This window comes from Idiotropiscis lumnitzeri, unplaced genomic scaffold (genome assembly GCF_059441095.1).
Source record: "Idiotropiscis lumnitzeri isolate Australia: NSW breed Sydney's pygmy pipehorse unplaced genomic scaffold, RoL_Ilum_1.0 HiC_scaffold_171, whole genome shotgun sequence".
NCBI lineage: Eukaryota > Metazoa > Chordata > Actinopteri > Syngnathiformes > Syngnathidae > Idiotropiscis > Idiotropiscis lumnitzeri.
The window spans coordinates 384,058-409,137 of record NW_028283709.1 but is presented as its reverse complement, the minus strand read 5'-3'; the positions used below and the strand labels follow the sequence as shown (position 1 = coordinate 409,137).

The 25,080-nt window shown below is 41.1% G+C and overlaps 1 protein-coding gene across 4 annotated transcripts; it reads left to right on the top strand.

The window, feature by feature from the left end:
* Positions 1-13,445: 13,445 nt before the first annotated feature.
* On the top strand, positions 13,446-24,425 carry LOC148314967 (uncharacterized). 4 transcript variants are annotated; one of them, XM_088287573.1, is made up of 8 exons: positions 13,446-13,646; positions 14,414-14,462; positions 21,730-21,801; positions 21,919-21,993; positions 22,263-22,319; positions 22,398-22,532; positions 22,833-22,895; positions 24,181-24,425. In XM_088287573.1, exons 1-8 carry the CDS (start codon positions 13,644-13,646, stop codon positions 24,387-24,389), a joined length of 663 nt encoding a protein of 220 aa, XP_088143699.1. In that variant the 5' UTR covers positions 13,446-13,643; the 3' UTR covers positions 24,390-24,425. The 4 variants fall into 4 exon arrangements, with proteins under 4 accessions (XP_088143699.1, XP_088143697.1, XP_088143696.1 ...); XM_088287571.1 differs by lacking the exons at positions 13,446-13,646; positions 14,414-14,462 and adding an exon at positions 20,944-21,633 and having other exon boundaries at positions 22,263-22,280; positions 22,479-22,532; XM_088287570.1 differs by lacking the exons at positions 13,446-13,646; positions 14,414-14,462 and adding an exon at positions 20,944-21,633.
* The last annotated feature ends 655 nt before the right edge of the window (positions 24,426-25,080 follow it).

The window sequence follows — 25,080 nt, the reverse complement described above, 5'->3', positions numbered from 1 at the left end:
TGACTCAGATGATCCTATCTTCTTGAAAATTTTCACATTTAAGGATATTGCAGCCCTGAAGTCATCTACCAACTTATTTTTGATTGTAGTAGTAGCGCCACCAACTGGTCAAAGCAAATACAAATTATTTTCGTTGATGTTTTTCTCTGAGCAGGTTAACAAGATCGCCCTCATATTTGCTCGGCTGAGTGTTTCGTCCTTCAGGATGTCACAATACGAAATTCTTCATTTTTTGTGAAAGCTGTGGGCGTGGCATCGCACATATCACCAATAAAACAACACGTATTTTGAGGTTCTAAATATGAACGAAAACTCATGGAACTTTGCACACACATCAGGCCTGACAAAATCATGAATATTTCATTAGTTTCTCGTGCAGTTTTTTTTAAAAATGGCTCTCTATCGCCCTCTAGAAATTTTCAAAAGAGCAGCCCCGGTTGTGTGTTTCACCTAGCTTTTTGAAAAATTTATTTTGATTGTATAAGGCCAAGACCTTCAAAAAAGTCTCTTGGAGCCATGAGCGAAATAGCACAGGAAGTCGGCCATTTTTAATTAACTTCAAAGGGGGCGTGTCACCACAATGGACAAAATGCTTAATAACTCCCCTGCACATGCTCCAAAAAATCCAAAACTTCACCTGTACGTCAAACGCGGACCTGAAGACATCTATATGTTCTTATTCTGTTATATACATAGCGCCACCTAGTGTAAACAATTTTATTTTATTTTTTTACACGGAGCCCTTTTGACGAATCTGACAAAATTTTTTGACACAAGCACCTCTAGACATTGAACTCTCTGCCGAATTTTGTAACTTTTTGGCGATGGGCATGGCCGTTATGGTGCGTACTGCACGGAGCCCGTTTAACACATCTGACTAAAAATCTGTCAGAACAGCCTCAAGACATTGATCTTAGTCAATGCCGAATTTTGCGACTTTTCAGCAAAGGGCGTGGCCACGATGGTGCCGCAAAGTCTGATTTTTCTCTTTGGCAACACAAGTTCCTGTAACATCACTCAGATCATGCTATCATCTCAAATTTTTTCACATTTGAGGAGAGCCCAACCCTGAAGACATCGACAAACTAATTCTTAATCGTAGTGGTAGCGCCACCAACTGTTTAAATCAAATGCAGGTTATTTTTGTTGATGTTTTTCTCCGAGCAGGTTAATAAGGTCTAACTCATATTTGCTTGGATGAATGTTTAGCCCTTCCGGATGTCGCAATACGAAATGTATCATTTTTCGTGAAAAGCTGTGGGTGTGGCTTTGCATAGTTCGCTAATAAACTTAGGCTTATTTTGAGGTTCTAAATATGCATGAAAACTCATGAAACTTTGCATACACATCAGGCCTGGCAAAACCATCAATATTTTATTAGTTTCTCATGCAGCTTTTAAAAAATGGCTCTCTATCGCCCTCTAGAAATTTTCAAAAAAGCAGTTGGTTGAGTGTGCTACCTAGGTTTTTGAAAATTTTGTGGAGTATTTATAAGGCCAAGACCTACAAAATATTCTCTTGGAGCCAGGAGCTAAATTGCACAGGAAGTTGGCCATTTTGAATTTACTTCAAACATCGATGACGCTTTGACAACAAAAGCTGCTCTAAATTTAACAACGCAAAAATTTCTCTTGAAGGTTCCTCACGTTATTTCTCATAAATATTTAACATTAACAACAAAACTCGCCAAACTTGGCAGTCTCATCAGGCATGGCGAAAAATTTGATATTTTTGCGTCGTCGTAAACGACGCAAACAAATTGGCTCTCTAGCTCCAACTAGAGTGGGAAACATCAAAGGAAAAACTGGCCCGTTTGACGTAGGCCTCCGAAAATTGCCAGGCACGTGTAGTACCCCGAGATTTACAAATACTTTCTTTGACGACAATAGTCTATAATGAACAGAAAGTGAGTTATGAATTTTTGAAAGTCCAACTTTCGCCCATTTTTGCACGTTTACAGAGGTCATTCTTTTGCACCCTGATGCTACAGGGTTCATCCGATTGCCTTACAATTCCGGCTGTACCATTTTAAGACCTGGGACAAACACTGGGACAAAAATCTTTAGTTTCCGAAATACTATATGACGGGGGCGGGGCTTCAAAGTTTTCGTTGAATATTTCCTTCGCCGCAATGGACAAAATGCTTGATAACTCCCCTGCACAAGCTGCTAAAAATCCAAAACATCACAGGTACATAAAGAGTCGGTAGTCGAAGACATCTACATGTTTGTATTCAGTTATACACCTTGCGCCACCTAGTGGTGACAAAAAATGTTGTTTTTTTTACAATTTAACGTACTGCACGGAGCCCTTTAAACAAATTCGGCTTAAAATTGGTCAGAACAGACTCAAGAAATTGATCTTACCCCATACCAAATTTTGTGACTTTTTGTCAAAGAGCGTGGCTTTAACGGTGTTGCAAAGTCTGATTATTCACCGTGGAAACAAAAGCTCCGGCAACATGACTCAGATGATCCCATCTTCTTGAAATTTTTCACATTTGAAGATATTCCAGCCATTGAGACCTCTAGCAACTTATTTTTGATCGTAGTGGTAGTGCCACTGTCAGGTTTAAATGTCCTGACTCCTTTTGGGCGAGCTTATTGAAATGGCCAAGGCCAGAGAGGAACCAAGCTACGCTCATGTGTCACTCTTGTTACTCCTTTAAACCAATGAATTAGGCAGCCAGGATTTGCCATCTACCAATTTGCGGAACCTGTCCTCAGCAATGTTTGCACCTTTGTTATCCCAATGTGTGCGTTCAAATAGTGGTGCATTTTTCCTGGTGTGAGATCAAATTGTCAAGTTTGCTGTTCAAACTTTGACTTTCTCACACCCGCCTACGCTCTTCCTGCTTATTCTAACAATTTCTCTCTAACAAGTTATCTGTTTTGTGACCTTGGTTCTCAAACGCTTCTACTTCTTATCAGTCTGGAATGTGCACCTGGTTTTGTGTCTTACAAGCCTGAATCAGTGCAAAACATTCTGCTGCTTGTCCTGAACATACAGATTTTAATATCCCTTGAAACTAAATTTCAATTTGCAATCCTAAAAAAAATGTCTCTCCAGTCGGGAGAAAAGTGTCCAAAAGGTCAGGTCGCGGCTTGGTGGCAATTTGGATGCGGCCTCCACAGTCGTGAGGCATGTTCTACTGGTGCGGGAAAAAATGACGCAGAGCGCACCCCACCTTATCAGTGTAATGTGTCCCTGTGACAATTAGGTCGCCGTGCAATGTGAATGTGGTGGACAAGGATGTCATTTTTGGATTCCTTAAAGCAGCGGTCAGGACTGCTTGATCACACTCTGACGTGGCTCTCGCCACGGGATCCAATTGTTGTGACTAATATACAAATGGATTCACTTTGCCCTGGTTCCTTCAGTAACCTAGGCTAGTGAAGTCATTTTTTGCAGTCACTGTTTGCTCAAATGGCTCATAGTAATTTGGTAGTGCGTTAAGATGCTTTGTCAATACAATCTTCTTTTTGGTCTCATCTTCCCTTGAACATTATGTTTACTACACACTAGACATGACCTACAATTTTTTTATTTTTATTTTTTATTTTATTTGTAGAACTAGTGGTACAGCAAATGTCCTGTACTATGGCTATCAATCATCATACTATGGATATCAATTATATCAATCATCATACTATGGATATCAATCATCATCCCCCCCCTGTTGAGACATGGGAGTTCCCATGACTCAATTTATCAATTAAATATCAAGTTGGTAATGCTAATACATTGTAATCAATGATTTCATGCGTGACAAGTTCAAAAGCTTTGTCAGCCGCAAGTGTTCAAACTATTTTTTGTCATTGGCTTGTCATAAATGATGTCCAGCAATGGTCGTGTAATTTCAGAAATCAGAAATCCCTTTGTCATTGTACTCAAGTGTGCAACGATATTAGAGAGTTCCCCTCTCCAGTGCAATACAACAATAATTCAGATAAATATATAAATTCGATAAATAAGAGAATAGTTAGTGCGGGAGGGAGAGCCGTTAGCCGCTGCGTCTATGCGCGCCGCCATCTTGTATTCTTGAGTATTCTGAGTAATTTGCAATCCATGCCCGACAATAATTGCACACTTCTTTCAAAGACATCATTTACTTCTCTTTTATTGGTTTTAAGGCTTTGGCACAGTTTTTTCTTTTTGCTTATCACTGACAATGCGCCCTTTTTGAATCGAAATGAGGCCTCAGTAAGTCACTTACTTTTGATACATGTTATCTGATAGTCCCTTGCAGACTAACCATGTGTTGCACGCCATCGCCCAAACAGACTCTATTGTGAGCTACTTCTAATAATTTATTGACGTCCTATTTTGTTCTTCCAAATGTAGCAACCGATAATAATGTGCCCTTTTAAAGTTTTGACGTTTGTTTGAATTCGCCCTTGCTTATTGACTCTGATATTAAGGTCCAATTGTGTCAGTGTATCACGGCCTAATAAGTAAAACGCACGTTGATGTAGAACTGCTTCTCCACTTGCTTTTTATGTTTGTTTTTTACGTCACGTGATCCTGCGTTGCTTTCACGACTGGTCCTGACAAATCACAAATTTCTTATCAAACTTGATTCTGTCTGTGTAAATTGTAATTTCCTGGGTGGTTGACGGCAGTTTCGAGCTAAATGGCCATGTTTCCTACAGTTGTAGCAGACGTCGTCTTTTGTTGGCAGGTGTCCTCTTCCTCTTCCACGTCCTTGGTAGAAGATCGGTGCTGACGGGGTGGTCGTGAGGCCCGCAGCCCATTTACGCATATTATCTTGGATTGGTGTGATTGTTTGGCAGGCCGCTTTGCATTCATCTCTTGTGGCAGGCTTCCCAGGGCGCTGTTGTCCACTTGTTGAGGCAATCCCGGCTCCTTTTCTCGCTGGCCCGCCTCCTCAGCTCTCTCACCCTGACTTCCTTTTTCACTGTCACTGTCTCTTTGATCCTCGGCTGGTGCATTTCCTCCTTTTTTTCTCGCTCCTGTTTCTTCGTCTTTCTTTATCTCCATATTAAGTACTTTCTGCTTCTTCTCTTAAACGTCTTTCACTCTCTTTCTAAATCAGCACACATCTTTCTTGGAGATGATAACCACCGGACTGCACCACTCCGACTTGGAAGGCTCAATGACTCCAAGCTTCAGCATTTCCTGGAGCTCCTTGGCTAGTCTCTCCACCAAGTGTTGCGGAACTCGGTAGGGGCGCTGACGAATTGGTAATCCTTCTTTGAGACGAATGACGTGTTCTACCACCGTCGTCTTCCCTGGGCTGGCGGAAAAAAGAGAAGGCACCGTCTTGAAAATTAAGCACATCTCTGTGACTTGCTTGGGTTTCAGATGTGCCAGTGCAGGCGCATCTGTCGTCGTCGAGGACTCCAGCTCTGCCTCGTCATCATCATCATCATCATTGTCGTCGTCGTCCTCGTCGTCGTCGTCCTCCTCCACCTTCCGCGCGAGTATGACCTCCTTTGGAGCCTGGTTTGAACGCTCCTTCCACTCTTTGAGGAGGTTCACATGATAAGTATGTTTATTTTTTTTCTTCTCCGGATGGAAAATCTCATAGGTCACTGGACCCATCTTCCGGGTGACCTCATATGGCCCCTGCCACTTTACTAAAAGCTTGTTGTTGCATGTGGGGAGAAGCCGCAATACTTTTTGGCCGGGTTTAAACTCCCGGTGGCGAGCTTGCTGGTCATACCAGGTCTTCTGGCTTTTCTGGGCCTCCCGCAGGTTGACCTCTGCCTCCTACTGGTACCTGGCCAGTCTATCCCTCATTTCCAGCACAAATTTCACCACCCCCCGATCACTTGACGTGGTGGAAGGTGCCTCCTAGGCCTTTCGGAGCAAGTCCAATGGCCCCTGAACCTCCCAAGCATGCAAGAGTTCAAAGGGAGAGAAACCTGTTGACGCCTGAGGAACTTCGCGATAGGCAAACAGCAAAAAGGGCAGCCACCGGTCCCAGTCTTTTCCAGTATCATCCAAAAATTTCTGGAGCATCTTCTTTAAGGTCTGATTGAACCTTTCCACTAGTCCATCAGTCTGTGGGTGGTATGGAGTGGTTTTGATGGCGGAGATGCCCAGTTGTTTGTTGAACAGTTGCATTAACCTTGAAGTGAAATTGGTTCCCTGGTCTGTTAGAATCTCATCTGGTATGCCAACTCTGGAAAGGAGTTGCACCAAGGCACAAAGTACTGCCGGAGCAGTGATTGTGCGCAATGGAAATGCCTCTGGGAAACGTGTGGCGTTGTCACACACTACACCACTGCTTTTTGTCAAAGGACCCACAATGACCATAGCAATCCTGCGGAATGGAATGTGCAGCTTTTTTAAAATGGCTTGCCATGGCCCTCTAGAAATATTCAAAAACATCAGCCGTGGTTGAGTGATTCACCTACTTTTTGTAAATTCGATGGAGTATGTATAAGGCCAAGACCTACCAAAAAGTCTCTTGGAGCCATGCGCTAGGTTTTACAGGAAGTCGGCCATTTTGAATTTACTTAAATGGGGGCGGTTCACCACAATGGACTAAATGCTTAAAAACTCCCCTGCTCATGCTCTAAAAAAATCCCAAACTTACCCTGTACATAAAACGTCCCGACCTGAAGACATCTATATATTATTATACTATTATACACACAGGTCCACCTCATGGTTTCAAAACAATAGATTTTTTTTACATTTTAATATGCTGCACGGATCCCTTTTCAGGAAGCTGACTGAACATTTGTCAGAACAGCCTCAAGACGTTGATCTTAGTCTATGCTGAATTTTGTGACTTTTCAGCAAAGGGCGTAGCCATTACGGTGCTGCAGAAATTTATTAATCTCTGTGGCAACAAAAGCTACCGTAACATGAATCAAATGATCCTAACTTCTATAATATTTTCAAATTTAAGGATAGTCCAATCCTGAAGACATCTACCAACTTATTTTTCATCGTAGTGGTAGTGCCACTTACTGGTTAAAGCAAATACAAGTTATTTTTGTTGATATTTTTCTCAGAGTAGGTTAACAAGTTTGCTTATTTTGAGGTTCGAAATTTAAATGAAAACTCATGAAAAATCAGGCCTGGCAAATTCATCAATATTTTATTAGTTTGTTGTTTAATTTTTTTTAAATGGCTCGCTATCGCCGCCTTGAACATTTGAAAAAAAACAGCCCTGGATCTGTGTTTCTTCAAACTTTTTGAAAATTTGATGATGCATGTATAAAGCCAAGACATAATAAGAAGTGTCTGGGAGCCACATTCTAAATTGACAGGAAGTCGGCCATTTTGAATTTACTTAAAACATGGACGAGGCTTTGACAACAAAAACTGCTTGAACTTTAACTCCACAAAAATTCCTTGTGAGGATTCCTCACGTTTTTTCTCGTAAATATTTCACATTTCCAACGTGCCGGTACCCCAACGTTGCCAGGGCTGCGAGGGCCCTTTATCGCTGCTTGCAGCGCTAGTTATTATTTTTTTTTCTATTTTCCGATCGTTCGATCGCATTTTTGACCCCCTAAACATACACGAAAACTCACCAAACTTGACAGTCTCATATGGAGATGGTGAACGACCGTGGAAGAACAGTCAGTTAGCGATGACGCAAGAGAGGCTGTGCACCGAGAACGTTTTCTCAATGTCACTATTGTGCCCTGACAGGTATGTGTTGGTAATGTATCAACCAAGCTGAGGCACGAACGAACTCTGAGGAGACGCAACCCGTGACGTCACTTTCGGCGCGACATCTGTTCGTCTGCTTTCATCCACCGGGCGAGTAAACGCAACTATGGTTTCGTGCACCACCACATGCAACACTTGCACCATTCTCATGGAAAGACTCTCGCTGCTAGAGGGACGTGTCCGCCAGCTAGAGCAGAGTAATGTGGTAAGCGTAAATGTGGCGGACAGCACCGGTTAGCATTGGCCGTAAATGGCTTGCTAATCGCGTTGAGCCTGTTAAGACACAGAGCAGTTCCATTCCACCTCGGTCTCCTGGCTCCCGCACTTTAGTGAAAGGTGACTCAATTACTCGATACATTAAGCTTGAAAATCCAACCACAGAATGTGTATTGCTGGGGCCAGAGCACCCGACATTGAAGCTAATCTTATGGAGCTAGCACGCAAGAGACCTAGACACCAGCGCAGTGCAAACAACGCTAGCTATTCAGATATAGTGATACACGTCGGCTCCAATGACACTAGTGTTACTGCCGTTTCAATGATACGCTGGCTAAAGAAAGTTTTAACGCGCACTCACTCACCATGAGTTGAAGTTGCGATGACGTTCGCTCGGCTTCACTGGTCTTGATGTTGATGTGTAGTTATGTATGTTACGTCAAACAGTCAAGGGTTAGTCTTAATCGTAGTCATTTCAGTCCAGATGTCATGCCGTGAAGTCAAGTAAATCAAATAAATATATCAATGGCTACGGTCTTCCAAACTTCAAATCAAAAACATACGCGCATATGCGGTAATCAATACAATATACTATCTTCTATCTTCCAGTTTGTACATAAATAATGCGTCTTTGTAAGTGCGGTTGAAAAACAGTATCCGACCAGCGTTCCCCCACCTGTCCTGCATTCGTTATTTATGGATGAACGCAACCAGTGCTGACGTCATCAATTGCCCTAGTGGTGGTGTTGCCATACTGCATTACTCAAAAGAAAACTGCTCCAACATACCGGCCCCTATTATTATGGGCAAAGCGAAATAATAATACTCAAAATTTGGAGCATCGTACAATATAAATAAATACCAATTTGGCCAATCGCACTTTCGATAAGGTGCGTCATTGACTAGCTGGAACCAGCAGACAGATCTTGGTTATCGGTCTCCCTATAATACTGGTCGGCGTCTGAAGTTTCACACTTCTTACAGTTCCTCTTTGATCAGGGTTTGTATCTACCACTCTGGCAATAACCCAAGATCCTCTTGGGGAGTTGGCATCAGCAATCAGCACAACATCTCCTTTAACAAAGTTTCTTCTGCTTCTGCTCCATTTATGGCGTTCTTGCATAAGTGGAAGGTATTCCTTTACCCATCTGGACCAGAACAAATCTGCTATATACTGTACTTGTCGCCAGCGTCGTCTGGCATATGAATCGGTTTGCTTGAAGAGTCCAGGTGGCAGCAAAGGCTTTGCCTTTAATAGCAGGAGGTGATTTGGGGTCAGAGGTTCCAAATCGTTAGGATCATCGGACAGGGTGGTCAATGGACGGCTATTAAGGATGGCTTCCACCTCACAGATGACAGTGACAAGGCTCTCATCGTCCAGAATTTGCTGCCTTGTAATGGAAAGCAAAGTCCTTTTCAATATCCTGATTAATCTTTCCCACACGCCTCCATGGTGGGCAGCGGCAGGGGGATTGAAGGTCCACCTTACGCCCTTCTGCTGCATGGCTTGGGTGATCTGATCCTGATTCCATTCCCCAATCGCTTCCTTCAATTCTCTTTCTGCAGAGACAAAATTAGTCCCGTTGTCGGATCGTAGTTCATTCACTTGACCTCGTCGACAAATAAAGCGTCTGAGAGCGTTTATGCAAGAATCTGTATCAAGCGAATGGGCCACTTCAAGGTGCATTGCACGGCTGGCCAAACATGTGAAGAGGACTCCATACCGTTTCATTATGCTCCTCCCACGCTTGATTTCAATGGGGCCGAAATACCGTATTTTCGCACCCAAAAGACGCGCCGTGTCAAAGGGCGCAACACCTGTTGAGGGCGCTATTTCTGTCTTTGTAACATATACTGGACGCACCGCCTGACAAGACGATAGCACAGCTGCTGTTAGCATAGCATGAACTTGGCAGAGCTGCCCACACTGACACAGCCGATAGCAGCCTACTATGCCCCAATAACATAAGCAATCACCCCAGCAGACGCCAAGTCTCTATTGACAATAGCTGACATTGACAATGGCTCAGGCCAATATTAGGTGCATTGGCAATAGCCTACAAAGCAACGTCAGGGGAGGGACTTGGCTGCTTACCACACTCCTTAGAGTCACGGTTTAAAAAAAAAATAAAAAACTCATCATACAAGCAAACAATGAAACATAGAAATAAGATTAACACAAACATGTATCTCTCATGCCATCAATATACCCAAAAAAATTAAAATAACACAAAAGCCACTCAGCCTTAGCTAATTCAAGCAATGCATTCTGGGAGCAGAGACCCACAATCCCATAGCTGTTTAGAGAGATTTGCATGGCTGTTTAAAGAGATGTGCTGTTATGCTTTGGACTTTTTGTCTGTTGTCTAAACCTGGGACGTTTCTTGCTTGCAATAACATAAATGATAAGACAGACTAAAACATTGTGGACAGCTGCCCTTTGTCCAGCTTTTTCCAACACCATCACCCAAACATTATAGTCAGATAGTGTATTTGTCACGGTCGATTGTAAACATGAACAATTCACTCTTTGCCCAGCAGGGTGTGCTAACATGCACTTCCAACAGCTCGTTGATGACAAGGGCTGATGGACGTGAGTGGTACTTTGTCCATTTAATGGACGCATCGACTGACAAGGCGCTTTGTTTGTTAAGGGGAATTTTTGTGACTTTAAAGTGCGCCTTATGACTGCGAAAATACGGTAATCAACTCCAACATTAGTAAATGGTGGCAGATCCGGAGTGATCCTGTCTGTTGGTAAGTCTGCCATCTTCTGCTCACCAGTACTGCCTCTTAGCCTCCTGCATACTGCACAGTCGTGGATGACCTTTCGGCAAAGAGTGTTGGCACAGGGGATCCAATATTTCTGTCTTAATACTGATAGCGTGTGATTCCTCCCACTATGCCCCACTTGCCTGTGAGTATGTTCCATCAGGAGTCTTGACACGTGGTGTCCCTTTGGGAGAAGGATTGGGTGCTTCAGGCCTTCTGGCATTCCTAGCCTATTTAGTCGTCCTCCGACTCTCAATATGCCTTTATCAAGCAAATAGCTTATTCAACTCGGGCATTATTCCATTCCCAATTACAGCAGCAAACAATTTATTATTCGCTTCCATGAATATCACCAATCAGGGTTTGCCTTAGGATGTTAACCGACTCCTCTGCTAGCTAGCTTGTGGCCATAGAGTTCTGCGAGATGTTACTCAGCCACTTCGCTTGCTGTGTTTGAGACATTTCTTTTCTCTCTGGGCCCTAATGCATAATTAGCTTTGGAATACATAAGACAACAATTGTTGAACAGTTGTTTTACTCCACTTTAACTTGCATGGAAAAAAATACATTGGGGGGGGGTACATTTGAACCTGTATGGAGTATTGTAACTATATTACTGATCATAACAAAACAAAACATTAGAAAATAAGTAAACTGAGCAAGTTCAGGTAGTCGTACAACATGAACAAAATGGTGGCCGTGTAGTAGCTACAATGTAACTGGGCAGCAGCTTTTTGTGCCTCAATCAGGCCTCTACATGTGTGTGAAACTCAGAGTGGTCCTCACAAGGACTATGCCCCTCCCCCACCTACACCAATGACTTGTCTTTTTCAAGTTAAAAACAAACATATTTTCATCATAATGGTGTGCCAACGGATCTATATCTCTATATACCCGGGGTCGGGTCGCGGGGGCAGCAGCTTCAGCAGGGAAGCCCAGACTTCCCGCTCCCCAGCCACATCTTCCAGCTCTGCCGGAGGGATGCCCAGGCGTTCCCAGGCCAGCCGGGAGACGTAGTCTCTCCAGCGTGTCTTGGGTCGTCCTCTGGGCCTCCTGCCAGTGGGACATGCCCGGAACACCTCACCAGGGAGGCGTCCAGGAGGCATCTTAAACAGATGCCCAAGCCACCTCATCTGGCTCCTCTCTACGTGGAGGAGCAGCGGCTCGACACTGAGTCCCTCCCGGATGGCCGAGCTTCTCACCCTATCTCTAAGGGAGAGCCCAGACACCCTGCGGAGGAAACTCTTTTCGGCCGCTTGTTCCCGAGATCTTGTTCTTTCGGTCGCGACCCACAGCTCGTGACCATAGGTGAGGGTAGGAACGTAGATCGACCGGTAAATTGAGAGCCACGCCTTTTGGCTCAGCTCCCTCTTCACCACGACAGACCGATACAGCGTCCGCATCACAGCGGAGGCTGCACCGATCCGCCTGTCAATCTCCCGCTCCATCCTCCCCCCACTCGTGAACAAGACCCCAAGATACTTAAACTCCTCCACTTGGGGCAGGATCTCCTCCCCGACCTGGAGAGGACACTCCACCCTTTTCCGGCTGAGAACCATGGTCTCAGATTTTGAGGTGCTGATCTTCATCCCAACTGCTTCACACTCGGCTGCGAACCGCTCCAGTGAGAGTTGGAGATCACGGCCTGAGGAAGCCAACAGTACCACATCATCTGCGAAAAGCAGCGATGAAATACTCAGGTCACCAAACCGGATCCCCTCATCGCCTCGACTGCGCCTAGAAATTCTGTCCATAAAAGTTATGAACAGAATCTGTGACAAAGGGCAGCCTTGGCAGAGTCCAACCCTCACTGGAAACGAATCCGACTGACTGCCGGCAATGCGGACCAAACTCTGACATCGGTGGTACAGGAAACCAACTGCCCGTATCAAGGGGCTCTGTACCCCGTACTCCCGAAGCACGCTCCACAGAACTCCCCGTGGGACACGGTCGAACGCCTTCTCCAAGTCCACAAAACACATGTAGACTGGTTGGGCGAACTCCCATGCACCCTGCAGAGAGTGTAGAGATGGTCCACTGTTCCAAGGCCAGGACGAAAACTGCACTGCTCCTCTTGGATCTGATATATATTTATATATATATTTTTATATATATATTTATATATATATATTTATATCTATCTTTCTATCTATCTATCTATCTATCTATCTATCTATCTATCTCTATATATCTCTCTATATATATATATAAATCATATTGCAACGTTGATTCACCCATATTTTACTAACCGGGTTTACACATTTATTTATTTTATTCTACATTTAATTAATAAATTAAACATCGAATTTGTTATTGATAATTTTAATTAAACATTTCATGGTGTATTTGTTTAATTAATTTTGGCACTTTCACTCCTTCTTGAACTCCCTCAACTGTTTGAGAAATTCTTTTACTGTACTGTAACTTGCATTGAAAAATAAATGGGCGTGGGGGGTAATTGATTTGAAGTATGTGTTTACCATAATTACATTTCTGATGTCTAAAACAGACCAAATAGAAAGTAAGTAAAACAACTAAGCAAGCTCAGGTAGTAGTACAAAAAATAACTAATAACTAATTTGGTGGCCGTGTTGCGGCTGCGATTTAACTGGACAGCCGCTTGTGTGTCTCTTTTACTTGTATGCTTGTGTGGAACAGAGAGGTCCCCAAACGTACTATCTTTCTCCCGTTACTGGTGCGAAGTCGAACAATTGCCCCCTCCTCCCCATTCACCGATCACTTGTCGTTTCAAGAAAAAACATATCATGACGAGATATAAGTTATCATGAGTTCTTGGCCGCATAATGGATTGAAAAATCTTAACCAGTTTCTCTTTTTTGCTCTTGATAACTACGTTCGCTGTTACGGTGGTGTGTGCTGTGTTAAAAACAAGCACTCCCTTTTCGACCGCTCACCTGCTTATCGGCAAATTCGCTCGACTAACCACAAGCATCGAGAGTACAGGACATTGGGCTCAAGCTGCCGGGCATTCAAGAGAAATGGTAAGTGTTTTATTTTTGTATTCCCTTTTTACTTGCCTTCAATTTTCACACGGGAGTTCGAGCAATGTAAAATGAGCTAACTTTGTGTCAGTGTGGTGGAACTTCTCCAGGATGGTTGCCGCATATTTAATGCTAAGTTATTTGTTAATAAGCGGCCTGTACACGCGCCAGCGTCGAGTAAAACAGTTGAATCCATTAATTTGGTTTATTGTTTTTGTGAAATACACGTTATAATGAAGCTTCTAAAGTCTGTGTAAAGTAGAATGCACGATGAGTGCGAAAGAGAAAGAAGCAGAGGACAGGATGATGATGGATGATGATGATTAGTTCATCTTCCTTCCATTGTCATGCGGTTTACTTTTTTTTTTTTTACATGCGTCATTGTACTTTTTTAGTATAGGCCTGTTTCGCGTAGGTGCTCTAGATATTGTTCATTGAGATACGGTATATTTTGGTAAAAGCCACCTTATGACACAATAAATTATTTGATTTTTAGTCTGTTAAAACTGAATGACCAAACTGATTAATATGATAGCCCAATGGTTGTGTAAGCCAGGGGTTAAAACTATACACTGCAAATATTGGGGAGTGATATTTACTTGAAAAACTTGACAAGTTTTTTTTCAAGTAAATATTACTACAAATTATGCTATATGTGAAGTGTAGTGAGTTTAACACTCCTGGTAAGCAACACTTAAAATGTCTGAGGCTGTAAAGTGAAAGTAGTTCTGTGATCTGATGATCTTTGATTGTGTCACTGTTTACAGGAGGAAGGCACAGATTTCTTTTCCAGTGGTGACACTTTTGACGGCGCAGGTGAGTTGGGGGACGAAGGGGTGGTGGGGGCTTAGTGGTGGGGTAAATCTAATTTGTGTCAGGATAGGCCAGTAATCAATATCACTACAAAATGCGTTTGATAAACTGTTCAATTAATCAAAATCAGGAATAAATCACAGATCCCTGCATTCTCCGTGCTGTAGGCAGAATCTACAGCAGGGGTATTCAATTAAAAGTCACAGAGGCCCACTACTAAAATTTCTTCCAATCAAAAGGTTCGAATCAAAGTCCTACTTCCCTTATTGTCTAGCCCAGTGCTTCTCAATTATATCCTGTCACGCCCCTCCTACCAAGAAGAAAACAATTCGCGCGCCCCCACCAATTTTTTTTTTACATTTTGTACTAATGTGCATGTTCTTTGTATGTTGATGTTAGATTGTCAATACAATATCCCTTAACAAAGCTAAATTGATAAGAAATATAAATTTTAGGACTATTATTGTGAGGAGTTCAAAATACAGTACTCTGTTGTGCAAATATTGATGAGATGATAAATATTTAGTTTTTTTTTTTTTTTTTTTTTTTACCAAACCAAACACAGTTATTAAAATGTACATAATATAGAAAAGACAAAAATTAGAGTCAAAGGGCTCAAACTCGTGTTGTTTGAGATCGCCTTTTTCGGTCCTAAAACAATGCATCATTCAGCCATACCACGGCGGAAAAAAAGCATCCTCAGGGTCCCACGTGCCCCCCTCAGCATGGGCGCGCCCCACAATTTGAGAATCACTGGTCTAGCCTATGTTCACATTTTTATATAGTTTTAATATTTAGAGTAATTTTAAATAGAGCACACTTATATACTAAATATTTAACAATGTTACCATTAAACACATTTCCCAGTCAAATAAATATAAGGGGTTTATTTCACATTCAAGAAAATGTAAGCGGCTCCAGGTTAAAGGATTTAAGGGCGACACTTGCAGATAAAAAAAAGGAAAATATCTCCTGCAGAAATAAATCAACTGCTGAGCATTGAGTTAATGTCTTTTCCCGTTTTTTTCCTGAAATCAAAGAGTTGTCCGCCTAAAAAAAGGGAAGGCTTAGAATTTGGTTGATTATTTCACATACCTGGTCTTTGTGTTTTCCTTTAAATAATTTTTGTTAGCCGCATTTTAGCACTCCTTCGCAACTGCCCTGACTGAACTTTTTTTTTTTTTTAATGTTTGCCCAAAATCCATGAATGATACTTTTAGTGAACATTCGTTTGCATGCCGCTGGCTGTAAACGAAAATGGAAAATGTAAAAATCCGCAAGACTGCACTCAAAGTTCGATGTTTTTGCGTGCTCTCTCCTCAGACTTCAGCAGACAACTTTGAGCAAAAGAGCAGTGCCTTGTTTCGTAGTGGCACTTCGTGTTGGTGCGACGGTTTCGGAGCAAATGACGCACACTGGTTTTAAACCGGCTGAAGCCAGAATGAACATCAATTTCTCCGTCCATTCATTTTTAAAACAACACGCATCGACCTTGCTAACTTTTGAGCAAGCACTCTCTTCATGTCTGCTGCACATTTGGCAGTGGATCAGAAACAAAAGATTTGATTGGCTCAAATCAGTGACGCATTTACCGTAATAGAAGCGACCACATTTGCGAATGTAGCCTGAAACAAAATTCTGTTCGTGTACATTTATCATAAATTGGTCATGGGTCCAGTCCGAACCATCAGTCAGTCCGCATCCGGACCGAGGTCCGCCATTTGGTTATGCCTGATCTACAGTATGGTGTTAGATTTGTGTCACAATTACCCGCACGTAAGAGGAACTTTATTTTGTCCTGCATTAGTCAGGACTTTCAACAACATCATCAGGACTGGACTCTCTTGCAGTCCACTTTCTTTGAGAACCACCAAGTTTGACATTGTGGAATTCCTTATTCCAGGCCTTTTTACAGCCTTTTTGCATCTTTCTGCTATAGCTGGAAAACGTTCACTTCAGAATCTTTCTTGTTTCTCTGTTTGACTTTTATTTCCGCTGTCTTTTCCCTGCGGTGCTTTTCCCTCGTTCATATTTCTTAGCTTCACTTTTGGAGCCAAGGAGGTAGTGGCGATCTGAAGAGCCCATTTTCATACAGTCTTTATTCTTGCACATGTACTGGTCTTTACACCCACCACCATGGACGTGCCTCTCAAGGCACATACATCATTCCGTTTCGCAATACCTTCTTTTTGGGCATGTCTTCAGACCTTAAACATTTTCAGTAGGATCTTGTCATGGTGTTTGTGATTCTCATCTCCACAAACAACACAATCATTTATGGATTTAGTCGCAGCATTTTTTGTGTGTGTTAGTTTGTTATCCATCTTGTCAGAGCTTTTATGTGCTTTTGAGATGCTCAAGTCTCTTGAGGTTATCCTATTGCTCATTCAGAAATGCAAGATAATAATCAAAATGATTGACTTACGTGACACTATTTTTTCGATTGACCATAAAGACAAGCTTTGCTTTCTTCACAAATTCAGGAAGCTTGTTATTGATGGCTTTTACCACAAGTGGGTTCTTCATCGCGCAAGGGCTTTCTCCAATGTTTGAATTACCTCAACCATATTCCTTGAGAATCTGACAGAAAACTACAACAAATAAAATAATGTAACAGATGGAATTGAGCCAAACTTATCCTTTTACTGAGTGACCTTTGTTCCAAGTAGTTGTGCATCTTCAGTGAAAGATGTTTCGTGTACTTAGCATGGCTGATCATGGCTTTATGTATTTTTATTGTCTCGGATGCGCTAACTCTAATAATTTTCATGGTGAGGTGAAAGTTTATAATAAAGGCACATGGCTGCTGTTAGCTCATTAGGAACCTGGTTAATGCTCTTCTCTCATGTGATTTCGTTGCAGTTGCTGATGTAATGGATAGCTGTCATGTTGAACAGAACGTAAAGGTAGGATATGTTATATTTGAGATCTTAAAATGGAAAGTGGAAATTAAAACATGAAAATTTTTTAATGAGGTCTCCCCGGCAACATTTTTTTCATGTTATTCTGTTTTGGTTTAATTTTTGTTTTAACAGAGAAAAAGACAGACTTACTTACTTTGCCTTTGGCTCTCAATTGGCTTTCAACCTTATTTTTGTAATGTAATCTAATTTAATTTCAACACATGGGGAAAACCTTACATTTGTCCAGCTGAGCAACACACTCACATTCCTTAATATTCAGCGAGCCTTTTTCTTTGCTAACTTGCATAATAATCTCTTTATACTGATTGTTTATGGACAAGTGTAACATTAATTTACATCTCTCTCTCTCTCTCTCTCTCTCTGTCTGGGGCTGAATGATTTTAGGAAAAACTTGTCATTTTTCTGACAGATATTACGATTGCGATTTTCTGCATAATGTACAGTGACATTTACAGACATTACAGAGCATGCCATTATACCAGTAAAAACAATAAAAGCTATTACTGTAATAATGCAAAGACACTTCAGAGATTTCGTGAGCAGGGCCGTTTTTTCCAAGTTTTTAAAAAATAGTTTTATAAATTTGTATTTTTGTATTTATGTGTAATTGTGTATTTGAAATGTATTTTTTAAAGCCCAAATTGTTTTACATTTTGTACTAATGTACATTTTCTTTGTACATAAATGTCAGATTATGTCAATGAAATCATTGTCCCTTTAGCAAAGCAAAATTGCTTAAAATATATACATTTGAGACCTATTATTGTGTAGATCTCAAAACCCAATACTCTATGGTGCAAATATTATTGATGAGATTATAAATATTTACTATACGTTTGACATCGGACCTCTTCGTCATGATTAAGTCATCCGTTTACGTGTTCCGGTCGCAGAGCGTCTGCTATATTGCTATTATAGCCGTCATCTTATTGTGTCTATGCCTAGATACGTACTGATTGCAAGATAACATTTATGTTAATTGCTGCCGGCTTTCCACCCTAACGCGTTTCTAACCAGACTTCTGTGAAAAGTCGACTGTACAACTAACGCTATACTTTGCTTTTTGTTTGCCGCCTCTGAGAAAACGCTACGTGTTAGAGCGGTCGTTTATTTGTCATTATACAGCTTGATGCTGCTGCTGTGCACGGACTTTCTTATAGTACAAATAAAGTCCATAGTCCAGCGGCGCAAGATAGCTTGGCGCTGCGCACTCAAGCAGGGGGGAAAGAAATAACTTTCGGGGCTTCGGACAACAGCACAAGGCTTTTGTTTCTTTTTTTTTTTTTTTCTTTTTTTTTTTTTGTGATCTGCTTCGTGAATGTGTGACGCAAACCGCAGCTTTGACGATCTCGATATTGCGTTGTCTGAGATTTCGGTCCCAAAACGATAAATCGTTCAGCCCTTTATCTCCCCATCCATCCATTTTTTTTCCCCATTGATTGCGGTTTATCTTCTCTTCCACAAGTTAACGAGCCCCAAAAGGTTTTTACATATTTATATTTAATTATTATTAATTTTAAATAGTAATACTATAATGTTAAATTATACAATACAACTTTATATAGTTTCACAACAGCGCAAGCTGTAACATAGCCTGTTATGTATATATAATAACATCTGGTGTATTGTCTGTTATACTTTCAAAATGCTTGAACTAAAATTCTAATAATTCCCTTTACAATTTTGGCAGTTGCAGGATGAAATAGTGGTTCCGCCCTTAACACGAGAAGAGAGTGTATTTGTAAGTATAGCTCCTATGTTCTTCAGAACATGCTTGTATTTGTAATTGTCAGATTTAAATGGAAGTCACAGGAGTCAAATTTTGTTTTGTATTGTCCTTTTTGTATTGTCAGCTTAATAAATTATTCTATTTTAGGGAAGACTTGTGATGTGAAGTTGCATCTGTTTTGATTCTTATGTCTCTGTCCTGTTGTAGTTGACCAAAGGAATGCTGGAGGACAACTCTGAAGTGTCACTTTCCAATGACAGCAGTGGGGATGAGTATGTACCAGCATCATCAGAGGCCAATTCTGACGAATCATCAGAACAAAGCAGAGATGAAAAAATACATTCCAGGGAAGAAGACTCTTATGAACCCCAGCTAAAAACAGGGACGCACGACAATCTGACGTTGTTTTCTAGCAACAAAGAGGATTTAGGGGTATCAAGATTGAAAATTAAGAAAAGACACAAAAAGAGCGACAAGAGATGCTCAAGTTTGAGTGAAGATGAAGATTCTAATGATGGAAGACTGAAGACAAAAAAAAGGCGCAAGAGTGACAAGAGATATTCAAGTCTAAGAGTGAAGACCAAAATAAGACCCCAAAAGCGTGATAAGAGTTGCTTAAGTGTGAGTGAAGAAGACAATTCAGGTGAATCAAGACTGAAGACCAAAAAAAGACAGAAAAAGAGTGACAAGAGAATCAAAATTTCTCGAGTAGAAGACGACACAGATGACTCTATGTTTGAAAGAAGAAAGAAAAAGACTTACACTAGATTTAAAACATCCTATCATAAGGCACGGTCTGATAAAAAGTGTGATTCTCCTGTTGTAGCTAATGTTACAAAAGTAGATGGATCTAAAAAATACCACCAGAAGAAAAACTACTGCCTTTACTGCAGGGAACCACAATCAAAAATTGCACGACACTTGGAACGGAAACATAAGGATAAAAGTGAAGTTGCCAATGCAGTGATATATCCCAAAAAGTCGAAGGAAAGGAGAAATCTGCTGGATCTCCTTCGCAAGCAGGGAAATCGAGCACAAAACATTGATGCACTCACGAAAGGAGAAGGGACACTGGTAGCTTGTAGACAACAAAGTGAAGGCAAGAGCAATCCAAAGGACTATCAGCATTGTTTTGCATGCTTTGGGTACTTCAAGCGCAAGTCTATGTGGAAGCATGCGAAACGGTGCGTGCTTGCACAAAGTGTTCGCAGAACATTACCGGGGAAAACAAGAATACAATCACTGTGTGCTTCTGCTCAACCAGCACCTAAAGATGTGAGCACGAAAGTATGGGCCCTAGTGAATAAGATGACTCAAGATGAAATAACCCTTGCTATTAAAGGTGATAAATACATCATGAAAGTCGGAGAAAAAATGTACAACAAGCACCGTGAAACTGCTTCCCAGCACGACAACATCCGCCAAATTATGCGAGGACTGGGGAGACTTGTGATTTTCGGAAGGACAGTGACCCCTCTAAAAACACTGGAGGATTATATTAATCCACAACACTTTGAACATGTAATTCGAGCTGTGAAATTAGTAGCTGGCTTTGATGATCAGATCAATACATTTGAGAAACCCACACTAGCTACAAAGCTAGGGCAAAGCATCCAGAGGGTTGCAGACATTATGGAGGCTGTAGCCCTCTCAACACAAAACAACGAAAAGAGGCAGGTGGTCGAAGAGTTTAGGCGTATGTACAGTCTAACCTGGAACGAAATGATTTCTTCTGCTGCGTACTGCACACTGGAGGAGAAGAAGTGGAACAAACCGAAGCTCATACCATTAGCAGAGGATGTCAAAAAAATGCACATGCACATGGCGGACAAGCAAAAACAATATCACCAGCAATTATTGTACGAAAAAAACTCAAGGAATTGGAGCAATCTTGTTAAAGTTATATTAGCACAGATAATCTTTTTCAACAGAAGGCGCGAAGGTGAAGTCTCGAAGATGAGCTTAGAAGTATTTATCACACGGGATAAGTCAACATTTAATGAGGATGTTGGAGACGCCCTGACTGGACTGGAAAAAAAGCTTTGCCAACATTTTGAGCGTGTAGAAATTCGTGGGAAGCGCGGCAGGAAGGTGCCTATTATCTTAACTCCTGCTATGGTGCAGTCTCTCGAGCTACTTGTTGAGGAGCGAAGCTCATGTGGTGTTGGTGAAAATATGTATTTGTTTGCTAGACCAGGGTTTGGAACAAGACTTCGTGGGTCTGACTGTATCCGGGAGTTGGCTAAAAACTGTGGGGCCCAAAGTCCTGCAACTCTGTCTTCCACTAAACTGAGAAAACAAGTGGCCACTCTTTCAAGAGTACTCAATCTCAATGACACTGAACAAGATCTTTTGGCAGACTTTCTAGGACATGACATCAGGGTGCACAGAAAATTTTATCGCCTCCCCGAAGGAACTTTGCAATTGGCAAAGATAAGCAAGGTCTTGATGGCCTGTGAACAGGGCAGACTAGGAGAATTTAAGGGAAAAAGCCTGGATCAAATCGTGATTTGCCCCAATGGTAAGAAAATTATTCTAAGGATAAGATGCCTTTCCACCTCTATAATTTAAATTCACTGGTATTTGACTTAATCTGCCTTTGTTTGTCACCATAAAGACCAAACTGACATAATGCAAGAAAGCTCTTCATCTCAAGATGATGATCTTGGTGCTGCAGCAGATATGTCAGGTATTCTTCTGATTTGTGTGCCAGACAAGAAATTTCTTTTGTAAATTAAAGTTATGTTTCATTGACGGTCGGTTTGCATGTAAAAATAACATCAGTGCCAAATTGAATGTTTGCCAGGAGGGGAACAGGTTAATCAGAAGAAGAAATGTGCTTCAAAACAGAGGCGGCTTGCACAGAAGCAAGGCTCAGCAGGTAAGAATTTTGCATGTTGATTACGTGTCCTGATGGTCGCTAACTAATATGTCAGTCAAATATGTCCGTCAGCTCTATTAACAGTAATGTTGCTGTATAACTTTCACCAACAGATAGGTGGTGAATGTTCCTGATCTAGTGATGCCCAATGGGCTGATAAACGGAACCAATATATCTTGAGAATTTCTGCCATGTTTTCTCTGCCTATGAGGTGTCAGTAGGCTAGACAAGCTATCTACATCATTTTGCTCCTGATTACTATTTTCCAGGGGAGGATCCTGGAAAAGGTGCTTCAAAGCAACAGCTTGGACAGAATCAAGGCTCTGGTGGCTAGAATTTTGTTTTATGTGTCCTGTGTTTCGACATGAATTTTATTGCTTTGTTTTATGAATGTTTCTGTACAGTGACGCTGGATGGGCATACAATTACAAAAGTTGCAGAGGCTCATTCTTTCTCCGAGGTCATTTTCTATGAATGTTTTCCAGGCGGAGCTTCAGTTCTTCGACAAAAACAACAACCTGGAGAAGAACAGCATTCAGGTGTGTGAAACATGGCTTTGACTTTTACATTTATGTCACTGGCTCACCAAACAATGAATATATTGAGCTGAAAATTGAGAATTTTGACTTGAAAATTAAAAAAAAAAAAAAAGCGACTCGCAAAAAAGAGCCCTCTTGCAACGAGCTAGGGCAATGTTACTCAAGTAGTGTTGCCCAATGGGTGGATAAATTGTACCAGAATGAAAATATTAACTCATGCCTTGTTTTCACCACTTAATGATATGACAATAGGCTAGTGATGCATTGTAAATGATTTTATTTCCCATGAATATTTTCCAGGAGAGGAACCTCCACCTCAGGATAAGAAAGGTGGACAACTTGGACAGAAGCGAGGATCACGAGGTAAGAATGTCCTATCATTTTTAGGTCTCCTGTGCCTTGTACATGTAAATTAAATTATTGTTGTAGAAGTTTCTAGACACTGTAACTGAATAGCAAGAGGGAAACAAAATGCTCATTTACCCTTTTCATGCCAGACACAAGTTACTACGTCCAGTCTCTTCTGCTCGGCAGGGATAGTTACTCATTGCATTGCCTTTGCCTTACAAATAGTGTTAAGATGTGAAAATAACCTCCTGATGTTTCATGGAGACACCCCTAAAGATAATGTTACGTCATTGCCGTTTATGTGGTGACTACAGTTATGACAAATGTGCACTTTTTGCTTTGTTTCAAGTGGAATTAAATTAAAGATAAATATAAAGCCAATACCGTGACTCATTACAACTTTGCAGATTCACGGACAATCAAACAGTTGTCTATGCCTGCGTGAAGCGAATCAGTAAAATCAAGGATGTACATATGTGAGCCGGCTGTTCAGATTGTGGTTGCTTTGCAAAAAATCCAATAGGACCACATATAAAAGCAACCCAGGTTGGATTTGAAAAAAATCTTAATCAGACTATCACAAAAAACAAGATGCAGGTCATATATGGGCAAAAAAAAAACATCCAATCCGGATTGCATTTCTCTTCAATGTGAACCTAGTCAAACAGAACAGTCCAGTTGCAATTGATTCAATGCCTTCAGAATAAAATGACCTGCATGAATGAGAATATTCACAGGCAATGACCTGCAGATCACCCTGAGTTGACGTAAACTCCTCTTGTAGTTACCTAGTTAATCTGAGTAAAAGAACTTAAGAAGAAAAATAAGATGATAGCCTAAAGCTGGTGTGGTAGGAAAAGACAACAACAAAAAATGTAAATGAAATCGTACTGCACAAGTGAACAGTTCAACACCTAATTAACATGAAGTGAATTTTCCTTTCCTTTCCTCACCTTCCAAATGGAATGCCTTGTCTGTTTTTTTAATGATTAATTCAGAATCCTCTTTTGCTGGTAGCATCAACAACAAATGTGTCGGCTGTGATTTGTTTGAGAACAAAAAGAAGCTATCAATAAGGATAAATGTATTGTGATGTATTTATTTTATATATTATAAAATATATATTTTTTGTAATATCGTCGCAGCCCCGATTATATTCACTGACAACCTATTCAGGTCAACCCAAGTTCTTGGAAAACAATAGGCACAGAGACTACACCTATTGGGCAGGGAGGAAAGTCAAGAATGTCTTTAATTTCCAAAGTATCTGTGCTTTAAGTGTTTTTACTCTCTTTTCAAGGTACGAATCGACCCAAACGAAAGTGGTCAACTGAAGAGGTTAAGGCTGTTGAACACTCTTTGATGGACTTTATACGCACGGGTAAGACCCCGGGAAAAGCAGACTGCGAGAGATGCATCGCAGCTTCCCCGGGAGCCCTTGCTGAGAGGGACTGGAAGGCCGTTAAATTCTATGTCCACAACAGGATTGTTTCTGATCAGAGGCTATAGACACAGGTCACCACTACTTTCTCGCTGTATAATGTGCTGCACACACTGTATAATGTATATATTTATTACGTATAATAAATGACATCCTTTGATGACATAATAAGTCGGTAGGAGAAACTGCAGACTTGTCTCAAATTTGATCTATTTACTTCATTTATTATTTTTATTATTCATATTATATTATTCTTTTATTTAGTGGTTGCTCTTTTGTAACTTATTTTAAAAAAACAGGTGTAAGTGTCATCATACCGTCGACATCAATAGGATAGTTAATTTAGTTTAATTTAGATCCAACATATGGCTTACTTTAAAGAGAATTGAGCTTTAAGCCCCTCACTGCGCGGCTAACATTTGCAACTTGAGCAGCAAACGTTTGCTTTTGCTGTTGAAGGAAGCAAAATGCTTGTTCATGTCAGGGTTTATTTAACATTTGCCAAATGTGGTACTGTTAAAATACATTGTCCACACCCAAGTTGAGAGATGTATTTAATTCTGGTGATGCCAAGGAAGTGTTGTCCAAAAAAGGTAGGTATTTATTTGGGGGTTTTAAAGGTTATATTCTTAGGTAATATTGTGACACTGTTAATAAATATATATCTATTTATCTATCTATCTATATATATATTAATTCGGGGATGTCTCATTTGTTCCTATGATGTCTAAAAAAGGTGGTCTTAAAAAGGTAGGCATT

Coding starts and splice junctions, on each gene's coding strand:
- LOC148314967 (XM_088287570.1), top strand. CDS start 21,069: ATGAGCTTAGAAGTATTTATCACACGGGATAAGTCAACATTTAATGAG. Junction 22,533..22,832: donor TGGAGAAGAACAGCATTCAG/GTGTGTGAAACA, acceptor AATATTTTCCAG/GAGAGGAACCTCCACCTCAG. Junction 22,896..24,180: donor ACAGAAGCGAGGATCACGAG/GTAAGAATGTCC, acceptor TCTCTTTTCAAG/GTACGAATCGACCCAAACGA.